The sequence below is a fragment of the Hippoglossus stenolepis genome, chromosome 11 (genome assembly GCF_022539355.2).
Source record: "Hippoglossus stenolepis isolate QCI-W04-F060 chromosome 11, HSTE1.2, whole genome shotgun sequence".
NCBI classification, from domain to species: Eukaryota; Metazoa; Chordata; class Actinopteri; order Pleuronectiformes; family Pleuronectidae; genus Hippoglossus; species Hippoglossus stenolepis.
In genome coordinates this window covers 9,229,084-9,249,458 of record NC_061493.1, presented here as the reverse complement: position 1 = coordinate 9,249,458, position 20,375 = coordinate 9,229,084, and the positions used below count along the sequence as shown (strand labels likewise).

At 41.0% G+C, this 20,375-nt stretch overlaps 2 protein-coding genes across 5 annotated transcripts; one reads left to right on the top strand and one right to left on the bottom strand.

Moving 5' to 3' along the window:
• Nucleotides 1-1,368: 1,368 nt before the first annotated feature.
• gk5 (glycerol kinase 5) lies at nt 1,369-11,065 on the bottom strand. 3 transcript variants are annotated; one of them, XM_035170208.2, is made up of 17 exons: nt 10,934-11,065; nt 10,320-10,676; nt 10,136-10,229; nt 9,725-9,800; nt 9,464-9,557; nt 9,185-9,316; nt 8,390-8,465; nt 8,035-8,096; nt 7,872-7,945; nt 7,599-7,659; nt 6,992-7,118; nt 6,799-6,903; nt 5,397-5,491; nt 4,273-4,376; nt 4,129-4,188; nt 3,701-3,834; nt 1,369-2,775 (listed from the first exon to the last, which is right to left on the bottom strand). In XM_035170208.2, exons 2-17 carry the CDS (start codon nt 10,443-10,445, stop codon nt 2,603-2,605), a joined length of 1,593 nt encoding a protein of 530 aa, XP_035026099.1. In that variant the 5' UTR covers nt 10,446-10,676; nt 10,934-11,065; the 3' UTR covers nt 1,369-2,602. The 3 variants fall into 3 exon arrangements, with proteins under 3 accessions (XP_035026099.1, XP_035026100.1, XP_035026098.1); XM_035170209.2 differs by lacking the exon at nt 10,934-11,065 and adding an exon at nt 10,760-10,923; XM_035170207.2 differs by lacking the exon at nt 10,934-11,065 and having other exon boundaries at nt 10,320-10,923.
• On the top strand, nt 11,052-20,292 carry LOC118117715 (nucleolin). Of its 2 annotated transcripts, XM_035170205.1 has the most exons (19): nt 11,052-11,193; nt 11,800-11,866; nt 11,982-12,092; nt 12,176-12,325; nt 12,833-12,976; nt 13,222-13,302; nt 13,398-13,521; nt 13,615-13,763; nt 13,945-14,074; nt 14,752-14,912; nt 15,057-15,186; nt 15,273-15,406; nt 15,882-16,008; nt 16,106-16,293; nt 17,661-17,787; nt 17,884-18,083; nt 18,806-18,932; nt 19,030-19,199; nt 19,977-20,292. In XM_035170205.1, the coding sequence occupies exons 1-19, from the start codon at nt 11,179-11,181 to the stop codon at nt 20,036-20,038; spliced, it is 2,397 nt and encodes a 798-aa protein (XP_035026096.1). In that variant the 5' UTR covers nt 11,052-11,178; the 3' UTR covers nt 20,039-20,292. The 2 variants fall into 2 exon arrangements, with proteins under 2 accessions (XP_035026096.1, XP_035026097.1); XM_035170206.1 differs by lacking the exons at nt 17,884-18,083; nt 18,806-18,932.
• Nucleotides 20,293-20,375: the final 83 nt, after the last annotated feature.

The following is a 20,375-nucleotide window of genomic DNA, read 5'->3' as shown; positions in this document are numbered from 1 at the left end:
TCCTTGTTGCTATGGCAATTGAGCAATACTGAAACTGGAGAGCGTGTGCATGTGTGCGTGTGTGCATGTGTGTGTGAGAGAAAGACAGAGAGCATACAGTGTGCATGATTGTAAACAGATGTGTCAAAGTTAAGAGAGAGAACACTTCACCGCAGAGTGGGACAGAGTGCAGCCTTTTCCCCATCAGCATCCAATTGTAGGACAAATGTATCATCTGCCATGTGATGTACATTGATGTACTGCTTTGGCAATATGTGTGCACGCGCATGTTGTAGCACTGACAGGTTAACTAAACTGAGAGAGGGGTTAGTAGACACCCAGGGAGCAGGGTTGGGGGAGAGGATGAGACACTGATAGAATGAAAAAAGACAAAAGCTTAACTTCTAACCCCCTGACACTGCAGCCAACAATCCCAATGTGTCACATAGAGAGAGAAGGGAGAGGGGGGAGTTATATAATGACCCTGGTGCAGGGTTCAGCTCATATGGGGGAGGGGGCTTGGAGTGGTCACACTGCATCTAGTTCCTGCTGTCGGAATGAATTTGTTGCAAGGCAGGGCCCACCACTACTCATACGATGCAGCACCAGGCACAATACCAGCACGCACACACACACACACACACACACACACACACACACACACACACACACACACACACACACACACACACACACACACACACACACACACACACACACACACACACACACACACACACACACACACACACACACACACACACACGCATTTAACTGATTAGTGTGAGAGCTGGCGGCACTGATTCATGGGTTAGTCCTATAGTCTGCCTCACTCACTCAAGAACATTTTTCTCTGTGCAGGCATCCCCACCGTGAGCCAAGCCCACCGGCAAAAAAAAATAAAAACGGCCCCTGTTTGAGTTAGAGCGCTGAGATTGACAGGTGGTGCAGAGAAGTGTGTGGGTGCAGGGGATGGACGCCTCGATGCAGAATAAGCTATACAGTATTGATGTGTGCGGTGTTCCTCAAACGCGTTAACAAGTGCACAATCCTCCCATTGTTTAGGAGAACCCCCTTTCTGTGCTCTCAATTAGCAGCCCCCTTCACCATACCAGCACCATGAGCAGGAATACACACCCCATTTGTTCTCAGTCACTCCATCCGCAGGCTGCCATAGCAACCCTCACAGTGAGGTCAGTCACATCAATGGGAAACAATCCCTACACTCATCTAACAGCCTACGTTTCTGATAATTCCCCAGGCACAAGACAACGGCACTTCCCCTGAGTCCATGTGGAGGTGAATCCCTTCAGGCAGCATCTGTTCACGCACTGTGTCAGTGACACGTACTGTCGGCACGACACGCTTAAATCACCACAAGGACACTGCTGATTATTCATGTTTTTAATACTAGCCCTTTTACACCTTACAAGATACCAGGAATGTTCTGTAATTAGGTAACAGATATGATACATATATTAATTATTGGTTATGTCCCAGCAGTTTATGTTCAAGTTTTAGATAATCTTACATGTGATGACCTGAAATGTCATTTTGATCTGATGTGGTTGTTCCATAGTGTCACTTTGCATAACAAGGATAAGTACAAAGAACCATGTTAGAGCATTAAGAAAGGTTAATTATATTTTAGAACTTTTCTAGACTGAGCTTCACAGTTCACGTTGTGTACAGGCAATCGTAACACGATTAGATCGGATAGCTCTGTCATCAGAGTTCGTCAGGTCAGGTAAAAGACTTGAGTCAAAACATTATCATATGACATCAACGCGGCTATCCCTCTGCACAGAAATACGTAAGGCTGGAACAAATCAACAAAAAACACACTAGTAACTGAAATAATGGCTACACAACATGGATGGACAAGTAATAACACTTAGTACAAATTTGAGCATGTCCTATTTCTGTTATGGGTCACTTCAATTCATGTCAATATTACTTTCTGAAAGGCAACATGCAAATTTGGGTTTCTAAACAAGACTCACACCTTCAAATAATAAAGAAAATACCACGTTTAAGAAAAAGGGAAATACTAAAATGGGTTTGTTGTTGTTTTTTCTGTAAGTGGAGCCTTTTGAATCTTGAGGTATGAAGAGCAGAAAGACTAAGTGCAGTCTTTATTCCTCCGCAGAGGATCGTGTGTGAATCTGAGATGAATTATTTTAATCTGCGGCTCCTTATTGACATGTGGCATGTGGTTGCTATGGCAAGTCCATCAATTACAAAGCTGTAAAGTCAGTCATTAGCGCCCCCGTGTGGAAAAATACTATAACAAATACGATTCAATCTGGATAAAATACTAAGAAGACGCTGCAGTGACCTGAGATCGAGAACAACAAGAGGATTCATCTGAAAATGTTGCTACAGTGTGAAACAATCAAGTATAGTAACGTGGACATTTTCCACACTCCTGCAGTGCTATACTATGACATCAGTGTGTCTGACGTTTCAGCTTCTCTGTTGTCAGTTTTTGGCATCTGGACCAGATTGTGATACACAAAGATTGACCCTGGGACTAGTTTAGGGATGCAGCTAATTGTTGTTAGTTCTGGACCATCGGTATTCAAACTGATTTTGAATGTGGTCCATCCCTGGATCTCCACTGTCAAGGTTTGTTGTACCAATTCATGGATCGTCGGAGAGCTCTCTCCCACCTCTGGAGGACGGGGATGTACTCCCGATTCCGGCTGTCAGCACCTCCCTTGGGAACCACTTGAGGCAAGAACACCCTGTCAGTGCTATGCAGCTTCTTCAGCTCTCCCTGGCTCCTCCAGTAACCTGCAGTGACAGATGAGGACAAAGGAAGACTTAGGGAAACAACGTGAAGGCAAAGTCTTTTTTTAAATTACCCAGGAAATCCTAGAATTTATCAACGTGAGTGATGCAAATGAGTTCATTCCCCCAAATGAACAGGAAGTCAATGACTTACAGTAGAAGGTATTGGATATTTTGGATATCACTCAACACTATTGTCCACTGATCCAATATGAACTAATGCTCCTCAAGCACATTAGCATTCGTGACCACTTGCTCCTGTCCTGTTTTAAAACAACAGGAACAAATCCTTCTTGTCTGTTTGATTTGAATAAACACTTACTAATGTATAACACTCTAATTACATAATGTGAATAATTAAATAGAGAACAGGTTACATAACAAAACATCAGCTTTTCATTTGCTTTCCTCTGCCATTGTCAGCAAGAATAAAAATAGGACTTTTGATCACAGATTTTCAAACGAAACTCAGTGTCATGACCAAGGGTTGGAATATTTTTAGAGAAAAGTGCTGTGAAAGAAAAGAGTGAAGGCTTGAACTGTTTGACGCACAACTTCACACAGCTGGCTGCTGTAAATTAAAAGACTTACAACTCTGAGGACACTTGCCCCCTAAAAGCCTTTAAACATGTACAGTATTGGTATTAAGTGACTATTTTATATAAATGAATAAACTGTGGATTTAATAAGCACTAGCTGAGTTCCTGTTCTAAACCTGCCTGTTTGGAATGGGCTGTTTGCTTGGCCTGTGGTAATGCTGCTGACTGTAGCTTTCTTTCTGAAAATGTCAAAGTGACCTGCAGTAACTGAGCCACAGCAAGTACAGACTGACTGCTGGACTCAGTCTGCAGAACCCTGAACACCACTTAAGTCGATGAGTCCAATACAGCATAATGAAAATATTGTGTGTGGATGTGTCTCTGCGTACCGGCTCCCAGCCCAGCGACAAGAGCAGCCCCCAAACACGACATCTCATGGTGTTGCCGTCTTGCTACCTTCCTGCCGAACAGGTCCGCAGTCAGCTGCATGACGAAGTCATTGGCGGAAACACCACCATCCACCCTGAGAGGGAAGGAACCAAAGACAAGGCCCTAAGTTACACTGCAGCTCACTTTACTGGAGGGGTCCAAGAGAAACATGAAGCAGACATGTAATGGATTGCCAATAAAAACTGGAGAAGCAAAGTACACAAGAGTCCACTCTGGTAAATTCAGACTACTGGATAAAACCTGCATCCTACGATCAGATATTGCACAGTAAGCTGCAGTGGCCAGACGTGAGTTAAAGGCGTCTTTTCCCCCAGCAGATCCAACCCACATTACTATAATCCCATACGTACTGACATGCACAGTGTACCTGATCTTTGTGATAGGAATCCGAGTTTCTTTCAGCATCGTCTCATAAAGCTGCTTGTTTCTGCAAAGAATTAAAAATAAGGAAGACCATGAATTATCATGATTCAGGAGTTAAAAAAGAAACAATCTCTTCAAAATGACGAACCTGAAGGCGACAGACTCCAGTATGGCACGGACCAGATGGCTTTTTGTGGTTGTAGGTTTGAGGCCCATGAGTGAGGCACAGGCTTTAGGGTCATTCAGAGGAGCCTTAAATAAATAGAGTGCGTACATAAACATGTCGAGTGAAAAACAGATGTGACGCAAAGGAGAGGTAAACAATTACCTCATATCTTTTGCAATAAAGTGTAACTCAACAGTCTCTGGACAACAAACATGTTGTCCAGAGATCAACTTTGTTCTACTTGGTTACCCTATGTAACAGTAGCTCTAGGTTAAACAACCAGAAGTGATTTGTAATCATATCTTTGCAAATGAACCGTTAACATAAGGACACACACTTACAAAGGCCAGTGCACAAAGGAGGGCATAGAAAAAAAAGAGACACACAACCATGTTACAGTGGAAAATAAGGCAAAACTGGACACACATGCATGGAATGGCTAAATATCATTATTGTCAATCAATGTGCACTAACATGTGCTGCAATACATACACAAGTTTTTGCTTTGGGTGAATAAACTGTTATATCATCTGTTTAAGTGTTGTACTTCTGACTACTGCAACTCCCTCCTGGCTGGTCTGCCTGCTAGGTTTTCAACCTACTTAAGTTCTCTCACACTACACCGCTCCTCCGCTCGCTTCACTGGTTACCAGTGGCTGTCCACATCCGCTTCAAGACACTAGTACTTGCGTACCGTGCTGCAAATGGATCGGGCCCAGTCTACATCCAGGAGATGGTTAAACCTCACACCCCAGCCTGTACATAATCACGACTGTTTGCTGTCCTGGCTCCCAAATGGTGGAACGAGCTCCCCATTGACATCAGGACAGCAGAAAGTCTTCACATCTTCCGCCACACGCTAAAAACACATCTCTTCTGACTACACTTTGGTTAAGAAGATGACAGTCTAATAAACATCCTCAAAAAAAAAAATGTAAGTTTAGTTGCACATATACTGCACGTTGTAGTTTGGCTTTTTTGAAGCTAATTGTACTTACATGATTCTTGCTGTTCTGGGTTTGTACCCTCATGGTTGAATGCACTTATTGTAAGTCGCTTTGGATAAAAGCGTCAGCTAAATGAAATGTAATGTAATACACGTCTACCTGCAGGCCACTGAAGGAAGGTACGAAGCACACGCCATCAGAGTCACTGACACTGTAAGCCATGTCACTGGTCTCCTTGACGTCAGAGAAGAGCTCTGTAACAACACACACATTACATCTGTCACTAACTGACTCACTCAGCGATTTACTACACTTCGATAGATTTAAAAGCTATATGATAAGATTTGTGTCCACTGGGGGCAGCAGAACAATCTGAAAACAAAACACAAGCATATTATAAACTTTTAAAGTGGCTAAGCGCAACATGTGGAAATGCAGTTGCTTATTTAAACATCCTGCAGACACAGAGAAATATTAGCCTTCACTTGGGGTCATGTTTCAGGCCCCTTGGCAAATATCTCGTCCCCTGTTTGCTCTGTTTTTAGTTCCCACCCACTCCTGAGGGATATATCCGGCTGTTTAGCTGCTACATTCTTCACTATGTTCTCCAGCTAGTTGCTAAATTTGTGTGTCATTTGGTGCTGAGCAGCCTGAAAACTGAAAACAGCCATGACGGTTTGAACCCTTCACACAAATACCTGAGGACCTGCTCAGTGTCTGTATATTTGGGTTGCGTCCCTGTGTTTTGCACTGTTAAAAGACAACATCAATACATGTGAATGAGCACATGAAAAGATGAAGATAAATTATGTCAGAAATGCTGCTTGTTTTTACATAAAATACAGTTTGGTTTCATTCTAAAGAATGTAAAAATAATTTGAATGTTATGATTCTCTAAATCCACAGTTCGGATTAGATCTGGATTTTTGAGTCACAGTTCACTTCATACTTTTAATTTTTTTTAGTTTATGGTTATGAACCACCCTGAGCTAATCATACCAACTTTTACTGCAGACGTGATCATTCAGTCATGATGGGATCAAACCAGTCATGTGAGACAATAAAATATATGTCATGTGCAATTTTTCCTAAACATACAGCTTGCCCTACACTTCAAATAGAATATATGAAATATAAAAATGTGTTTTGTCACATGCAGCAGGGGCATCTGGTTGGGGTATCGCTGTTCTGTTGTCCTGTATCACGAAATGAGATTGTATACGTTCAAATCATGGTTTTTGGGGTCAGTTTAAAAAAATGTATGTAACTACATATATTGAATCTTGAATCTTGAATGTTATACACCAATCTTTCGTAGAGGAAACTTTTTGATTGCTTATCTCATCCACACACACATATTCCGCTACGCAATGCAAAACTGATCAAAACTAGGTTTGCTTGTCTGGGCCAATAGATACGTGTCTAATCAACAGTTGAAGCCATGGCCCTTTCCTTGCTGTGACTATGTATGGTGATGTATAGTATGAATAGGACAGTACTCAGAGCTCCTTAGTCAGGTCATATTGTCCAACACCCCCAGCTCATTGTGTATACAGCTCACCAAGATTCTGTGCCCATTTGATGGCAGTGCCTGTGTCTGCAGAATTGCCCTCTGCAAGGTAAACCACCTCTGAGCCGATCTTCCATCCCACCAGAGGATACAGACCTACAGAGAACAAACACCGGTTTGTAATGTGCCTGCATATGTGGATATATAAGTATGGAAACTCTCATCTTACTGTGTTTTGATTTACCTGCTACAGATGTATGTGGTTTGCTTCCAGTGTTGATGTCCATGAAGGTGCCTGTTCCCATGGTGATCTTCACATCACCAACATCGAAGCAACATTCTCCGAACATGGCCGCCTGCTGGTCCGCCATCTGCAGCAGAGCGACAGTTTGTTGCAAACACACTGACTCCTAAGCAGGTTTAGTCTCAATGCAGCAACACTGAGTTTATTACTCACACGGTGTATGATATGGGATAGTGCAATTCTTATGTCCTTGGTTTTACTTCTCTTCTCTATCAATTCATTCCTTCCTTGTTTTATTTTATATGCACTGTCTTGTATATTTTTAATTTCTACCATGAAGGAGCTATAAACATAATGTAATGTTTAGCACATATATTTATATTAATTGTATCTAATTAACATTTTTAAATCATCATCAACTGAATGAGAACCTGAATAAAAGCCTCATGTTCCCAGTTGCTGATTAACTAAGTTCCTGGGATTAATATCCTTTTTACAACATAACGGTAGTGACACGCTGGCATAGATGCAGAAGGTCGCACGTAATTGGTTTTATAATCATAATCACACAGATAACATGTTTGATGTCAAGACTTTGACAACTCACCATTGACATGATTGGAATGGACACTCCGAAGATTGATTGGTCTGTGGAACCAAAGTTGTGGCTGGTGCACCATGAAGGAGAGACCAGAGACAAAGCATCACTCTCTGTCAACCCCCCCAACTGGAGGCCATGGGTTTGCAATCATAATTATACGTCTCTATGCTATGATTCAGTATTTTACAGTTTCAAACATTGCTGTGACGCTGAAATGATTTGAATGTTTAAATAACTTTGAAATGTACAGTGAGCTGGAAGTTGAGATTGTTGACTCACCCTGTGTTTTCTACTTTGGGCAAAATAGAGAGAGGCAGAGATAAAAGAGAGCACAGAAAACCACTCCAACACATCTGTAGAAAAAGTCACAATGCAGGGAATTGAAAAAAAAGTAACTCACACCATACACACAGAGAGAATCAGAATGTGACATACACCAGACCTGATAGGAGTCGAAAATGCCTGTTGAACTGGCGTTAGAATAATCTGTGGCATGAACATGTCCTAAAACAGAAAAGTTGACACAAATGAATGTATCAAAAACAAACATTTGTTTCTGCTCTTGGACATTTTTCCAGCTCACCCTCTCTCACGAGAGTCGGCTGAAACATTTCTGAGGAATTTCATCGCTGACGCAATAGGATTGGAAACACAAAGAACATTCAACCTGGGTCTTACAATCCTGTTTAACACTGAAGTAAATGTAATCCACCGGACAAATTATATATATTACTGTGCTGTGTTTAAAAAGAAACTAAGCTTATAGACAGATGGCTTACACGTGGACTCAAGCTCACCTTTAGTGAGTTTGAAGAGTAGCCAAGTGTCTATTGTTCCAAAGCAGCAGTTTCCTTCAGTTACCGCTTGACGAACCTGGACGAAGAGGGAAACAGGATGAGGCCGAGAAGAGAGATGAACCCACAGCCTGGTTCTACTGTTCTATGCTGTATAATAACATAACTAGTGGTGCCACCACTAGGCACCCATAATAAGATGAAAATATGAATTTTGCATTGGTCAATACATCGATTATATATTAGTATTCATTTAACTTTTAATTGTGCTAGCAGTCTGTTTGACTAACTTTGCAACAACAGTGCGGTGCAGTTGAAAGCTGAAACAATTTATACTTGTTCTCTTTGTCGAAAATTATTTGCCATTATTTTGATGATAAATTAATTATTTCTGTCATTCATTTTTAAACTAAATGTGACATGTTCTCTGGTTCCAACTTTTCAGATGTGAAGATTTGACGCGTCCTCTGATTTGTATCATTATAAATTGATCTTTGGAATTTGAGCTGCCACCTTGAGCTTCAGAACGTATTATAGGACATACATTATAGTTCACACAACGGTCTCACTAATCAGAACAATCATTGCTGTGTTAATCAACAAGGAAAATAATTAGTTGGATGGAAGTCTTCTGGTATCAGGTGAGACACATTATTAGGGACTTTGGTTTACAGTGCAAACTTAATAAAAACAGTGGATCAGACCAGCACACACGTAGCACTGACTAAACAAGCCGTTTGCATTATCACTGCTCTAGGATCATTTTATGTGCCTGCACTCATGGGTGAACTGACTCACCTGCTTGTAATGTGCCAGGACCCAGACTAGACGAAAGGTCACATGTTGAGGGGAGAAGACAATAAGACTTGCTGCAAGTAACCGCTTCTGCCTGCTAAGGAAATACAGCACCTTCATCACACCATGGATTGCCTGAGGTTGTTTGAGAAAACAAAAAAACAAAAAAAACAAATCAATATTTTGTGATGGAACTGGTTTCAAATAATTTTAAAGTTCTACTATTTCATCCCTCCTCTCTAGCTGTATTTCTTATTCACTATACTAAAGTCAAAGACTCACATTCATGGTGCAGGATCTATTCCAGGACCTTACCAGGTCCGCTGCCCTCTGGTCCTGCCAGCTGATGAAGTTATGATAGGGAACTCCAGTTTGTCTGTCAGATGAAAAGAAGTAAAAATGAAGCTGAAATGAAACCGGGATGGAAAAGAACTCCACAGAGGAAGGTTCAAAAGTGTTCAACAGTGATTATTTTCAAGTCTGTGCACAAATCACATATAGACAACTTAAAACTAGTGATATGATTCTTTTTTTTCATTTTACCTGTCCCATGTTGTGAAGGTGCTTCGTTGAGATGAAATGCCAAGGGCTTCTATCTGGCGCATTTGCACACCTGCATCTATAGCAGCGGACACACACGCGGACACACACGCGCACACACACACACTAACAGTTTTGAAACTGGAACTTGCACATAGTGATTATTGTGTGCTTTTCTTCCATTATAACAGGGATGTTTTAATGTATCCCGGGCAAAACAACCTTTCACGTTTGGTATAATGTAATTCGATAAAACAACAGCACAGAATACAGACACCAAAAAAAAGCATGGAGTTAAAAAAACACCTTTCTGAGAGGAATAAACGAGTCTGGTGAACAGTAGAATGGTCAGGTTTGAGGAATGCAAGATTCACATCTAACCCTTGATATGATTGTGTATAGATGCAACTGTACCTTGCACAGCTCCCTTGACCACAGTGATGAACCCTTTCCATAGAGCATCTGGGTCCATCTCCACATGTCCAACCTCTGGAAACAAGGGAACAACCTGGAGAGAGCATTAGTGCAGAATAAGAATCAATGAATGAATAACACAGAGTGGGTTGTGTGGACGCCAGAGCGATGTAAAGAAGAAGACCTGGGTGGTGCATGATCCTCGGATCTTTGCCTCCTTGTCATAGACGTGACCCCTGATGGATGTTGTACCGATGTCCACTGACAAAATGAACTGTTCCTTCTTAAAACCGTTCCTCTGAGTCCCCATGGTGAAAGAATCCTGTCCCGGGCAGTAGTCCTCAAAACAGCCGCACCACGTCCATCGTCATCTCATGCGACTCATGTCAGCCTGACAAAAACCTTTATCTGCATCGGGGGGAATGTTGCGTTGAGGCTGTAACTTGACCTTCGGACCAAGGCTTCCCCCTCCAGTCCCAGTCCATGTAGCAGTCCCACCTCCTCAAAGCGTCCGGATCAATGCGTCGCTAAAGTGAGTTTCCTGTGGGACAGACGCGGTGTGATCAACATAGCGAGGTTCAGTTCTGTTGAGAGTCAGATCTGTTCAAAAACAAGCCTCATTACGCGGGACTGCCGCCGCAGAGCTGAAGCAAGGGGTCTGCCACCTGCAGTCGAGGCTCGGTTCACATCAGGCTAGCTCATTGGCTAGCTGGCATAATAGTGAAACCTGAGCGCGAAAGTAGCTTGGACTAAATTAACCGTCTTTTAAAACAATAAACTCCACTATAACAACAGTACCTGCCTCGTATGTGATGATACATTAAAGATCAGTTCGTTCTTTCGCCATTATTTTCTGTTATTATTATTGTGGATTTCCCTTTCGTTGAATCGCCCAAACGACAACTTCCGTCCTTGTCGGCACCCGTACTATCCCACTCATGCGCAGTGCGTCGTTTCAAACCAGTCACATGTGGGTGTTTGTAGCTGAACACACGTGTGAACACCGGCTACCACTTTAACTGTTTGTTAACGCGACGCACATCATGGCGAAGACAGACGTAAGAAAAGCTTTTTTCAGCACATGTACTATTTTTCATATTAGCCAGGCGTCACCGTGCATTAAGTAACTAGCTCGAAGCTAACGGTTGTTTGGTGCTATTAGCTGCAGACTGACTAGCTAGCAGTTAGCTGGTGAGAGTCTTAGCTGAAACCAGATTTCGGCCTGTAAACACAAACTGGTTCAACTGCAACTGTACGACATTGTTAACTAGTTTGTTTTAAGCGGGTAAAAACTTATAATGATGTTATTAGGTTTTACTGTGAAATTCGGCTGGTTAAAGTCTTTTAACGTGGTTGAATTGACACATCTGGATCACTAAGAGTCTCTGGGATTCCTCTAGGACAAAGTTGGTTTTAGCCTCTGGAATTTCTACGGGTTTTGTTATACATCACTCTGGATTAGTGAGACAACACTCGTCTTTTGGAGACATGACCTTGGTTTCTGGGACAAGTCAATGAATATCTCCACTTTCTGTGATTATATAACGTAAATGGAAAATTTAGGAACGTAATTGTCTAATGGAATGGATTTTAAGCTGAATCCCTTCTCCTAAGAACTCACCGTCACGCCTACATTATGTAATTAATGTATTTGTGTCTTTCAGACTCCGAGACGCAAAACAAGACAAAGTCAAGTTGTCACAGATGAAGTTGGAGAAGGGCCCAACACTGGTAAGTCAATCCTTTGAAATAACAGAAAATGTACAGTGACCATGACTGATTGGACTTTACTTTCAAAATGTCAGCAAATAATTATATTAATGATTTAATTCGTATGAATTTTCAGAAGAACAGACTAAGACTGTCTGTTCAAGTGAACTACCTGTTGTCACAGAAGAGGGTGCTGCCACAGGGAGCACAGAGACGAAACAGGAGGAGAAGAACCAAGATGAACAAGGTGCTGTAAATACATCACTTATTTGGTGTGTGACTGAATTTCTGAAGAACGATAGTAATGAATGAATGTACGTACCTGTTCAGATGCTCAGATGGACTGCGTTATCGAAGTAAAGGGAAGCACACCCACTGTGGCTGTATCCTGGGAGAAGACGAATGAAGGAGAGGGTGATGATTCAGAAAAGAGAAGCAATCCAAGTGATCAGCTGACTGACCAGGAGATGAAGGGGAGTGGTAAGGCTTTTTACAAGTTAGGAAACCTTTCACTGAAATGTTTGGCATACAGGTCTTTATGTTGAAACTAAAAATATAACTCATTTGGAAAAAAATACAGCATTGTGATTTGTTAGACTCGAAAAGGACAAGGCATTGTCTGATTACCTCACAAGATTTGTAACCACGCATTACACAACCTTTTAGCCTGAATGACTACACAACCTTTTAGCCTGAATGACTACACAACCTTTTAGCCTGAATGTCTACACAACCGAGAAGTAATGACTCATTTATTTCCCAAGTGAAAATGTTTTTTGATTCAAGTTGCTGGTAACCTCAAATTATGAAACTCTCTAGAAGCTTGAGCAAGTTCTACGAAATAGTTAACTGTTTTTTCTGGAGAAGGCAGGCTGAATTCACAACAATTAGAGGTTCCAACGTATTTACATTGTTCTTATATTGTCCTATAAACAATGTGCCCGAGTGCAGGTCTGAGCGGTACCAGTAATGAAGTTTCCCCTTTAGAATCTCAAATGGACACTGCCACTGGAGAGAATGAAAGTACAACCACAGTAACTGAAACTGGGACAGAGAAGCCTGAAGGACAGAGCATCTCTATTCAACAGGAAACCAATGGAAATGAACAGATGGTTGTTGAAGAGAAAACAGGTAAGGACAGTTAACATTTCTTAGTCAGTGATAAAACCTCTGCTTCAAGTAGTTCAGACCTGGGAATAAAATCTGTCCTGAGTGATATAAGCTCTAAGTAGCGGACAATCTCCCGCTGCGTTGGTCATTTGTGAAAGGCAAAGTCCAGATGCAATTTTGCAGACATCTTCTTGAGTTCATGTCTAAAATGGCTTTAGTGAACAATCTTGTAACCAAATAACTAACTTGTTGTCTATATGTTACAGTGAAAACAAGGAAACGGAAAAGCAAGGCACAAGCTAACGTTGAGACTTCTCCAGCAAAGAAAACAAAGATCATCAATGACGGTATGAACTCAAAATGAGACCAATTGTTCAATTCATTCAAGTCCCTACGTTTCTTAGGTTCTGTCATCACATTTTCACTCTCTTTGTTGTTGTAGGTTTTTGTCTTTATGTTGGCAACCTGAACAACACCAAAACATTTGAAGAGGTGAAAGATTCATTAGCAAACTACTTCATGACACAAAGTCTTCTGTTTCAAGACATCAGATTAGACCGGTCCAAGTGAGTATTTGTTTTTTACTCTCAGGTTATTTGAGCAGAAAACCTATTGTAGATGAATTTGACAGATTCTAAATTAACTCACCTCTGCTGTAGAAAACACGCACATGTAGATTTGGCCTCCGAGATGGACCTGACCAAAGCCTTGACGTTGAACGGAGAGATTATCCTGGAGAAGCCAGTGAGGATTGCCAAAGCAAAGGTCAAAAGTGCTGTCACAGTGCCAACACCGGAGGAAAAAAAAGGTAACTCCTTGAATTGTTCAATTACACATTAATTTAAATCATGTTTCACTTGTCACTAGATAAAGATGCAATGGTTATGGCTCTGTTCAAACCAAAACCACAGGCAACAATCGTGATTTATGATGTGATCCAGGAATACAAAACATAAACATTTAATGTAAGAGGACTGCTCTGTCTGCAGCTGCCAGAGATACCCGATGTTTGTTCGTGAAGAACCTGTCATTCACTGCAACAAAAGCAGACATTCAGAAAATCTTCCAAAGCGCCATCAACGTCAGGTTTCCTGATCGAGCTCAAGGACCAAGCAAAGGGTGAGAGTTTTAAAAACCTCTACAATTGTGTCAAATGTGCATAATAACCTTCTATTCAGGAATGCAAGGACAATGGTGTTTCTAAGAACACAAGAAAAATGTGTATTGATATTTAGAATTCATGCTGCAGTATTAGGGCCACTGAGGGAAAAAAATCGGAGATGTCGAGAATAAAGTCAGAAATTTACGAGAGTAAAGTTGTAATATCATGAGAATAAGGTCATTGTTTTAGGCCACAAGTCATTTTAGAGTTCAAATATCAGAAGATCAGCCAGTCATCAGTGTTAAATTGTTATACTCAAGAATAAGTTTCACAGATATTAAAATTATCTTTCGGCTCATCAGCACCACAGTATCATTAGTATCAGGAGGATTGTACAAGAGTATTCTTAAGAAAGAATCGCACAGATTTGGAAGAAGTTTGGTTTATTGTGAGGTTATTGGTTGTATCTGTGTGTTATTCATAGAGGTTTTTGTAGTTTCTCCAGAAACTGAGATTGGTATTCAGGATTTTGGAACCAGAATGAGTGAAACTCCAGGGAGCACAGGTTCCCCTGCTGCTTATTCCTAAAATGTCGTAATATTACGACATTCTCGGGGGGAAAAAATCTTCAATATGGCTCTAATACTCTTTTGTGGTAATGTTTACTAAATGAAATTTGTTTATTTGTCAACAGGATTGCCTTTGTGGAGTTTAAAAATCCAGCCATTGCCAAGGATGTACAGAAGAAAATGCAAGGAGTCAAGATCGAAGATCGAGTTTTGATTGTGGACTTTGTCGGAGAAACAAACGTGACTAAAGTCAGCAAAGCTTCTGACGCCAAAAGCAACACAAAAGGTAAATTCTAGACAGTTTACAAATCTACTGTGAAACGTTAACATAATACTAAAGCTAATTAAATTCATTTAGATTTGTTCTGAACATCAGTTAATTAAATATGGACTCAGTTTTCACAAAAAGGTTATCTCTCATTTCTCGCAGCTGTTGCTTCTCCAAACAACACGTTATTTGTGAGCAACATGTCATACGACTTGAAAGAAAAAACCCTCAAGAAATTATTCCAGAAAGCTATTGACATCAAAATGCCTCAAAGCCAAGGCAAATCAAAGGGGTAAGTACACCGGCCCACGTTGTCCTTTGTTTTTCAAAGAAGAAAGTGTTTGAATATTCTCAAGAAACATCTGTAATTCTCTGCAGATATGCGTTTGTTGAGTTCGCAACCGTGGCAGAAGCTGAAAAGGCCTTAAAATCCACCCAAAAGGTCAACATCTTCAAGAGGACAATCAGAGTGCAATTCTTTGAAATGAGAGCGGACTCAGATAAGACAAAAGGTATGCGTGATAAATCCATGTATGTTAATCGTCTCATAAGCTGCTTGATCAGGTCAATTTGATCCTTAATAATGGCAACAATCAAGTGTTTCTGCAGTCATTTTGGTTCTCTTCAGACCTGGTATGAACATCTGTCCTGAGAGAGCTGATCACAAGTGAACAGCGTACCTGGCATTAAAATGAGTCCTGAGTGTGTCTCCTGTGACCCTTTGAGATTGGATCTCACTTCCCTACTCTATATACAAGTTTATTTGTTTATCATTTGTGTTCACACTGTTTGTTTTTTCACACACTGTGAAAACAATGTGATCAGGTCTCGGGACACATTTGGGTGTGATCAGTCCTGTACTTAGTGCTGACCACTTGTGATTGGATCACTCAGGACGCATGTTAATACCAGGTCTGAGCAGGGCCGTTGAGTTTGTATAAGTTATGAAAATCTTGAAACCAGAGTTGTGTTTTATTCTCTGTTTAGCGGATTTAAAAACACTGATAATAAAGAACCTTTCTGAGAAGACGACTGCGGAGACTCTGAAAAGTGCCTTCGAAGGAGCCCTCACTGCAAGAGTCGCTGTGGATAAAGAGACCGGAGCTTCAAAGATGTGGGTGGCATCAAGTTGATCATTTACTGTGGCGAAAGTGTAAAGATGTCGCCTGTTCTTCAAGTCTCCTTTACAATGTCTGCTTCATTTTTCTCAGGTTTGGTTTTGTGGCGTTTGAGAGTGAAGAAAATTGCAAAGCTGCCAAAGAAGCCATGAAAGACTGTGAGATAGATGGCAGCAAAGTGACTGTGGCTTACACAAAACCAAAGGTGGAGCAAGACGCCAAAGGATTGTTGTCGGGACATCCCGGTGGTCAGCCTGCAGGTCGGGGCAGAGATAGAGGAGGTAACTGGTTTATCAAGGAGATGGCAGTAAATGATGAATTTAATTACAGTGTAGGTTTATAGCTGCACAAATCTATATTGTTACATTGACATTTTTCATGAAATTCAATTTAACTAAGTGATGATATGTGTATTTTGTAATCTTAGTCTGTTGTGCTGCCGTGACAAAAAATACTATGAATGCAGCTTGAATAAATAAAGTTTAGCTAACCCCTCACACCACTAGGTAATCTATTGGATCTACCATGTCATGTCGGACAAGACTTAGTTGAGAAAGTTCGTCACTTTTACTGGATCAAATATTTTTTCTTTGTCTGTATTTTTAAAATTTATTTATACAGTTTTTTCCTTTTAGTAAAGTAGGGGAGTTTATATTAATACAATTTCAGAAAACATGCCAGAGTTATACAAAAAGAATCCTCTCGGTCCATGAGCAGGCAAAACAATGTTTATGAAGCCCATTCAATGGCTGTGACTGGGGAGGTAGAGGGGGTCGACCATTATTTGGTGAGTCAGTAGTTTGATCCCCAGCTCGTCCAGTCCGCATGCAGAAGAGTCCTTTGGACAATTTTCCTCCCTGACGGCTGTGCTGTTAGTTTATGAATGGATGCATGACTGACAAAGTGCCTGATATAGGAGATAAAGCTGCTTGATCAGGTCAATTTGATAATTAATAATGGCAACAATCAAGTGATTCTAAAGTTTTGGTTCTCTTCAGACCTGGTATTAACCTCTGTCCTGAGAGAGCTGATCACAAGTGAACAGCGTACCTGGCATTACAATGAGTCCTGAATGTGTCTCCTGTGACCCCTTGTGATTGGATCTCAGTTCCCTACTCTATACAAATAAACATGTATATCATTGTGTTCACAAAGACCAATGATGTTGTTTTTATCCAAAGTGTGTGGGTGTGGGTGTGGGGCACGCGCAAGCTAGCTAGACAGAGGAGTCAGGAGGCATTGAATGAATCTTGTGCTGATGGGAAGAAAGATTTTTAGCAATTTAAGAAAAGTATCAATCATTGTGATCAGTTTTGATATTGTGACAGTGGCCTCAAACAAATCAATGGATTGACAAAGAGAAGTGTACAAATATATTTGATTCATTGTGAAACTGTAATTGGCCAGAGTAAGTCAGCTGTGTGGGGGTGGGTGGGTGGTGAAAACAATGTAGTCACATGCGTTCCAGACCAGCTCCCAATGTGGTCTGAGTGATCAGGTCTCTGGGTGCTATCAGTCCTGTACTTAGTGCTGACCACCTGTGATTAGATCGCTCAGGACGCATGTTAATACAAGGTATGAGCAGGGCGGTTGAGTTTGTATGAGTTATGAAAATGGTAAAAACTCAGTTGTGTTTTTCTCTGTTTAGTGGATTTAAAAACACTGATAATAAAGAACCTTTCTGAGAAGACGACTGCAGAGACTCTGAAAAGTGCCGTCGAAGGAGCCCTCACTGCAAGAGTCACTTTGAATAAAGAGACCGGAGCTTCAAAGAGGTGGGTGGCATCTAGTTGATCATTTACTGTGGCAAAAGTGAAAAGATGCCCCTGTTCTTCAAGTCTCCTTTACAATGTCTGCTTCATTTTTCTCAGGTTTGGTTTTGTGGAGTTTGAGAGTGAAGAAAATTGCAAAGCTGCCAAAGAAGCCATGACAGGCTGTGAGATAGATGGCAGCAAAGTGACTGTGGCTTACGCAAAACCAAAGGGAGAGCAAAGCGTCAAAGGAGGGATGGCTGGACCTCCCGGTGGTAAGCCTGCAGGTCGGGCCAGAGATCGAAGCAGCAGCACAGCAGGTAACTGGTTTATCAAGGAGATGGCAGTAAATGATGAATTAAATTATGGTGAAGGTTTATAGTTGCACAAATCTATGCAGCTTTAATAAATGAGTTTTAGCTAACCTCTCACCGGCCAGGTAGTCTGTTAGATCTACCATGTCATTTCAGACTAGACTTTGTTGAAAAAGCTTGTTACTTTTACTGGATCAAATATTTTTTCTTTGTAGGTATTTTTTAAATTAATTTATATTTTATTTTTCCTTTTTAGTACAGTAGGGGAGTTTGTACTAATAAAATATCTGAAAACATGCCAGAGTTATACAAAAAGACTCCTCTTGGTCCATGAGCCGGCAAAACAATATTTATGAAGCACATTCAATGGCTGTGACTGGGGAGGTAGAGGGGGTCGACCATTAATTGTAGAGTCAGTAGTTTGATCCCCAGCTCGTCCAGTCCGCATGCAGAAGAGTCCTTTGGACAATTTTCCTTCCTGACGGCTGTGCTGTTAGTTTATGAATGGATGCATGACTGACAAAGTGCCTGATATAGGAGATAAAGCTGCTTGATCAGGTCAAATTAATAATTGCAACAATCAAGTGATTCTAAAGTTTTGGCGTTTTGGTCACGTGTTCCAGACCAGCTGTCTGGAACCTGTGATTGGATCACTCAGGATGCATTTTAATACCAGGTCTAAGCTATGAATTTGGTGATAGCACAGTTGTGTTTTTTTCTCTGTTTAGTGGATTTAAAAACGCTGGTAATAAAGAACCTTTCTGAGAAGACGACTGCAGAGACTCTGAAAAGTGCCGTCAAAGAAGCCGTCACTGCAAGAGTCATTCTGGATAAAGAGACCGGAGCTTCAAAGAGGTGGGTGGCATCAAATTGATCATTTACTGTGGCGAAAGTGTAAAGATGTCGCCTGTTCTTCAAGTCTCCTTTACAATGTCTGCTTCATTTTTCTCAGGTTTGGTTTTGTGGAGTTTGAGAGTGAAGAAAATTGCAAAGCTGTCAAAGAAGCCATGGAAGACTGTGAGATAGATGGCAGCAAAGTGACTGTGGCTTACGCAAAACCAAAGGTGGAGCAAGACGCCAAAGGAGGGATGGCTGGCAGAGATGGAAGTGGCAACAGAGGAGGTAACTGGTTTATCAAGTTAGTTGAGAAAGCTCCTCACGTTTGATGGATCAAATTATGTATCTTCTTTGACTTAGTGAGTGTCTGAAATCACTCACTAATCACTATGTAGTCCACTATTTGGTGGGTTCGCCATTTTGCAGAGCTGTCCGAATGTTCAGGGAAATTTTTAATACCCTATACAGTGGATTCATTGTTTCGCACAATGCATCGTGAAAAGTAGTGTACAACCAATGGTCCCCAACAGAGCAATATATACCATCATGCATTGTGCTTGCGGTGGAGAGGAGAGAGTGCAGCAGGAACATCCAGACCTGTCGTGCAGATGTAAATGAGAGCAGAGCATCACAATTGCAGCAAACAAGTTTATTTCCACATTTAAATATGGTCATTCAGTGTGGTTTTTATTACCAAATTTAAAATGTATTTTAATAATTTTTTCATTTTACACCGGCCGATGTTAGTCGTAAGACTGCGACTAAAGTATTAAGGGCAGAAAATGCACGGGGTGGTGTCTGAAAATGTTTTTTCTTTTGCGAATGAGCTCCCTATGTAGTCCTCTACATAGAAGACACTATAGAGTAAAGTAGGTGTTGGTGAATGAGTGGGTGATTTCAGGTACAACCTCAGAGCATATCTGATTCTGGGTAGATTTCCAGCACCAGCACAGGACTGTTGCTTTCTTTCATTGGTGTCTGAACATGGTGATTGTCTCTGCTGACTGACTTGAATTAGATGAGTTTTGAGCCAAAGTCATTTTTCTATTTATTTTTTTGCAGGAAGAAGACGTAGAGCCAGGACACCACAGGGAACTGTGGAACAAGTGACAAATAAAGTCTAACTTTGTACAAGACTCTGACTTTGGGTGGATGTACAGACAAAGTTTGTGAGGCTGTGAACATGTGTACAATATTGTTTGTCCTGACTGTAGAACATGTGGCATTGTGTCATTTTTATTTTCTATTAATTCATAGCTACTATGAAGACATAAGTAAGAAGCCTGACTTGTTTTACCATTTATGCAGGTTTGTCATGTGAAATGTTGAAGATTGAATCTGCTTGTAATCATGTGAAGATAAAGATTTTAAAATGTGATCAGTTGTGTTTTTTATTGAAACTATATTGTGATTAAAGAGGGTGACAGCAGGGCTCTGGTGACACTCACCTGGAATAACACC

What these genes read in the sequence shown, in the direction of transcription:
- gk5 (XM_035170208.2), bottom strand. Translation starts at nt 10,445, where the DNA reads ATGGGGACTCAGAGGAACGGTTTTAAGAAGGAACAGTTCATTTTGTCA. An exon ending in CCCAAAGTAGAAAACACAGG is followed by an intron (nt 7,660 to 7,871) that starts GTGAGTCAACAA and finishes ATGGTGCACCAG; the next exon opens with CCACAACTTTGGTTCCACAG. An exon ending in CTTCCTTCAGTGGCCTGCAG is followed by an intron (nt 4,377 to 5,396) that starts GTAGACGTGTAT and finishes TATTTATTTAAG; the next exon opens with GCTCCTCTGAATGACCCTAA.
- LOC118117715 (XM_035170205.1), top strand. An exon ending in AACAAAGATCATCAATGACG is followed by an intron (nt 13,303 to 13,397) that starts GTATGAACTCAA and finishes TTGTTGTTGTAG; the next exon opens with GTTTTTGTCTTTATGTTGGC. An exon ending in AACACCGGAGGAAAAAAAAG is followed by an intron (nt 13,764 to 13,944) that starts GTAACTCCTTGA and finishes CTCTGTCTGCAG; the next exon opens with CTGCCAGAGATACCCGATGT.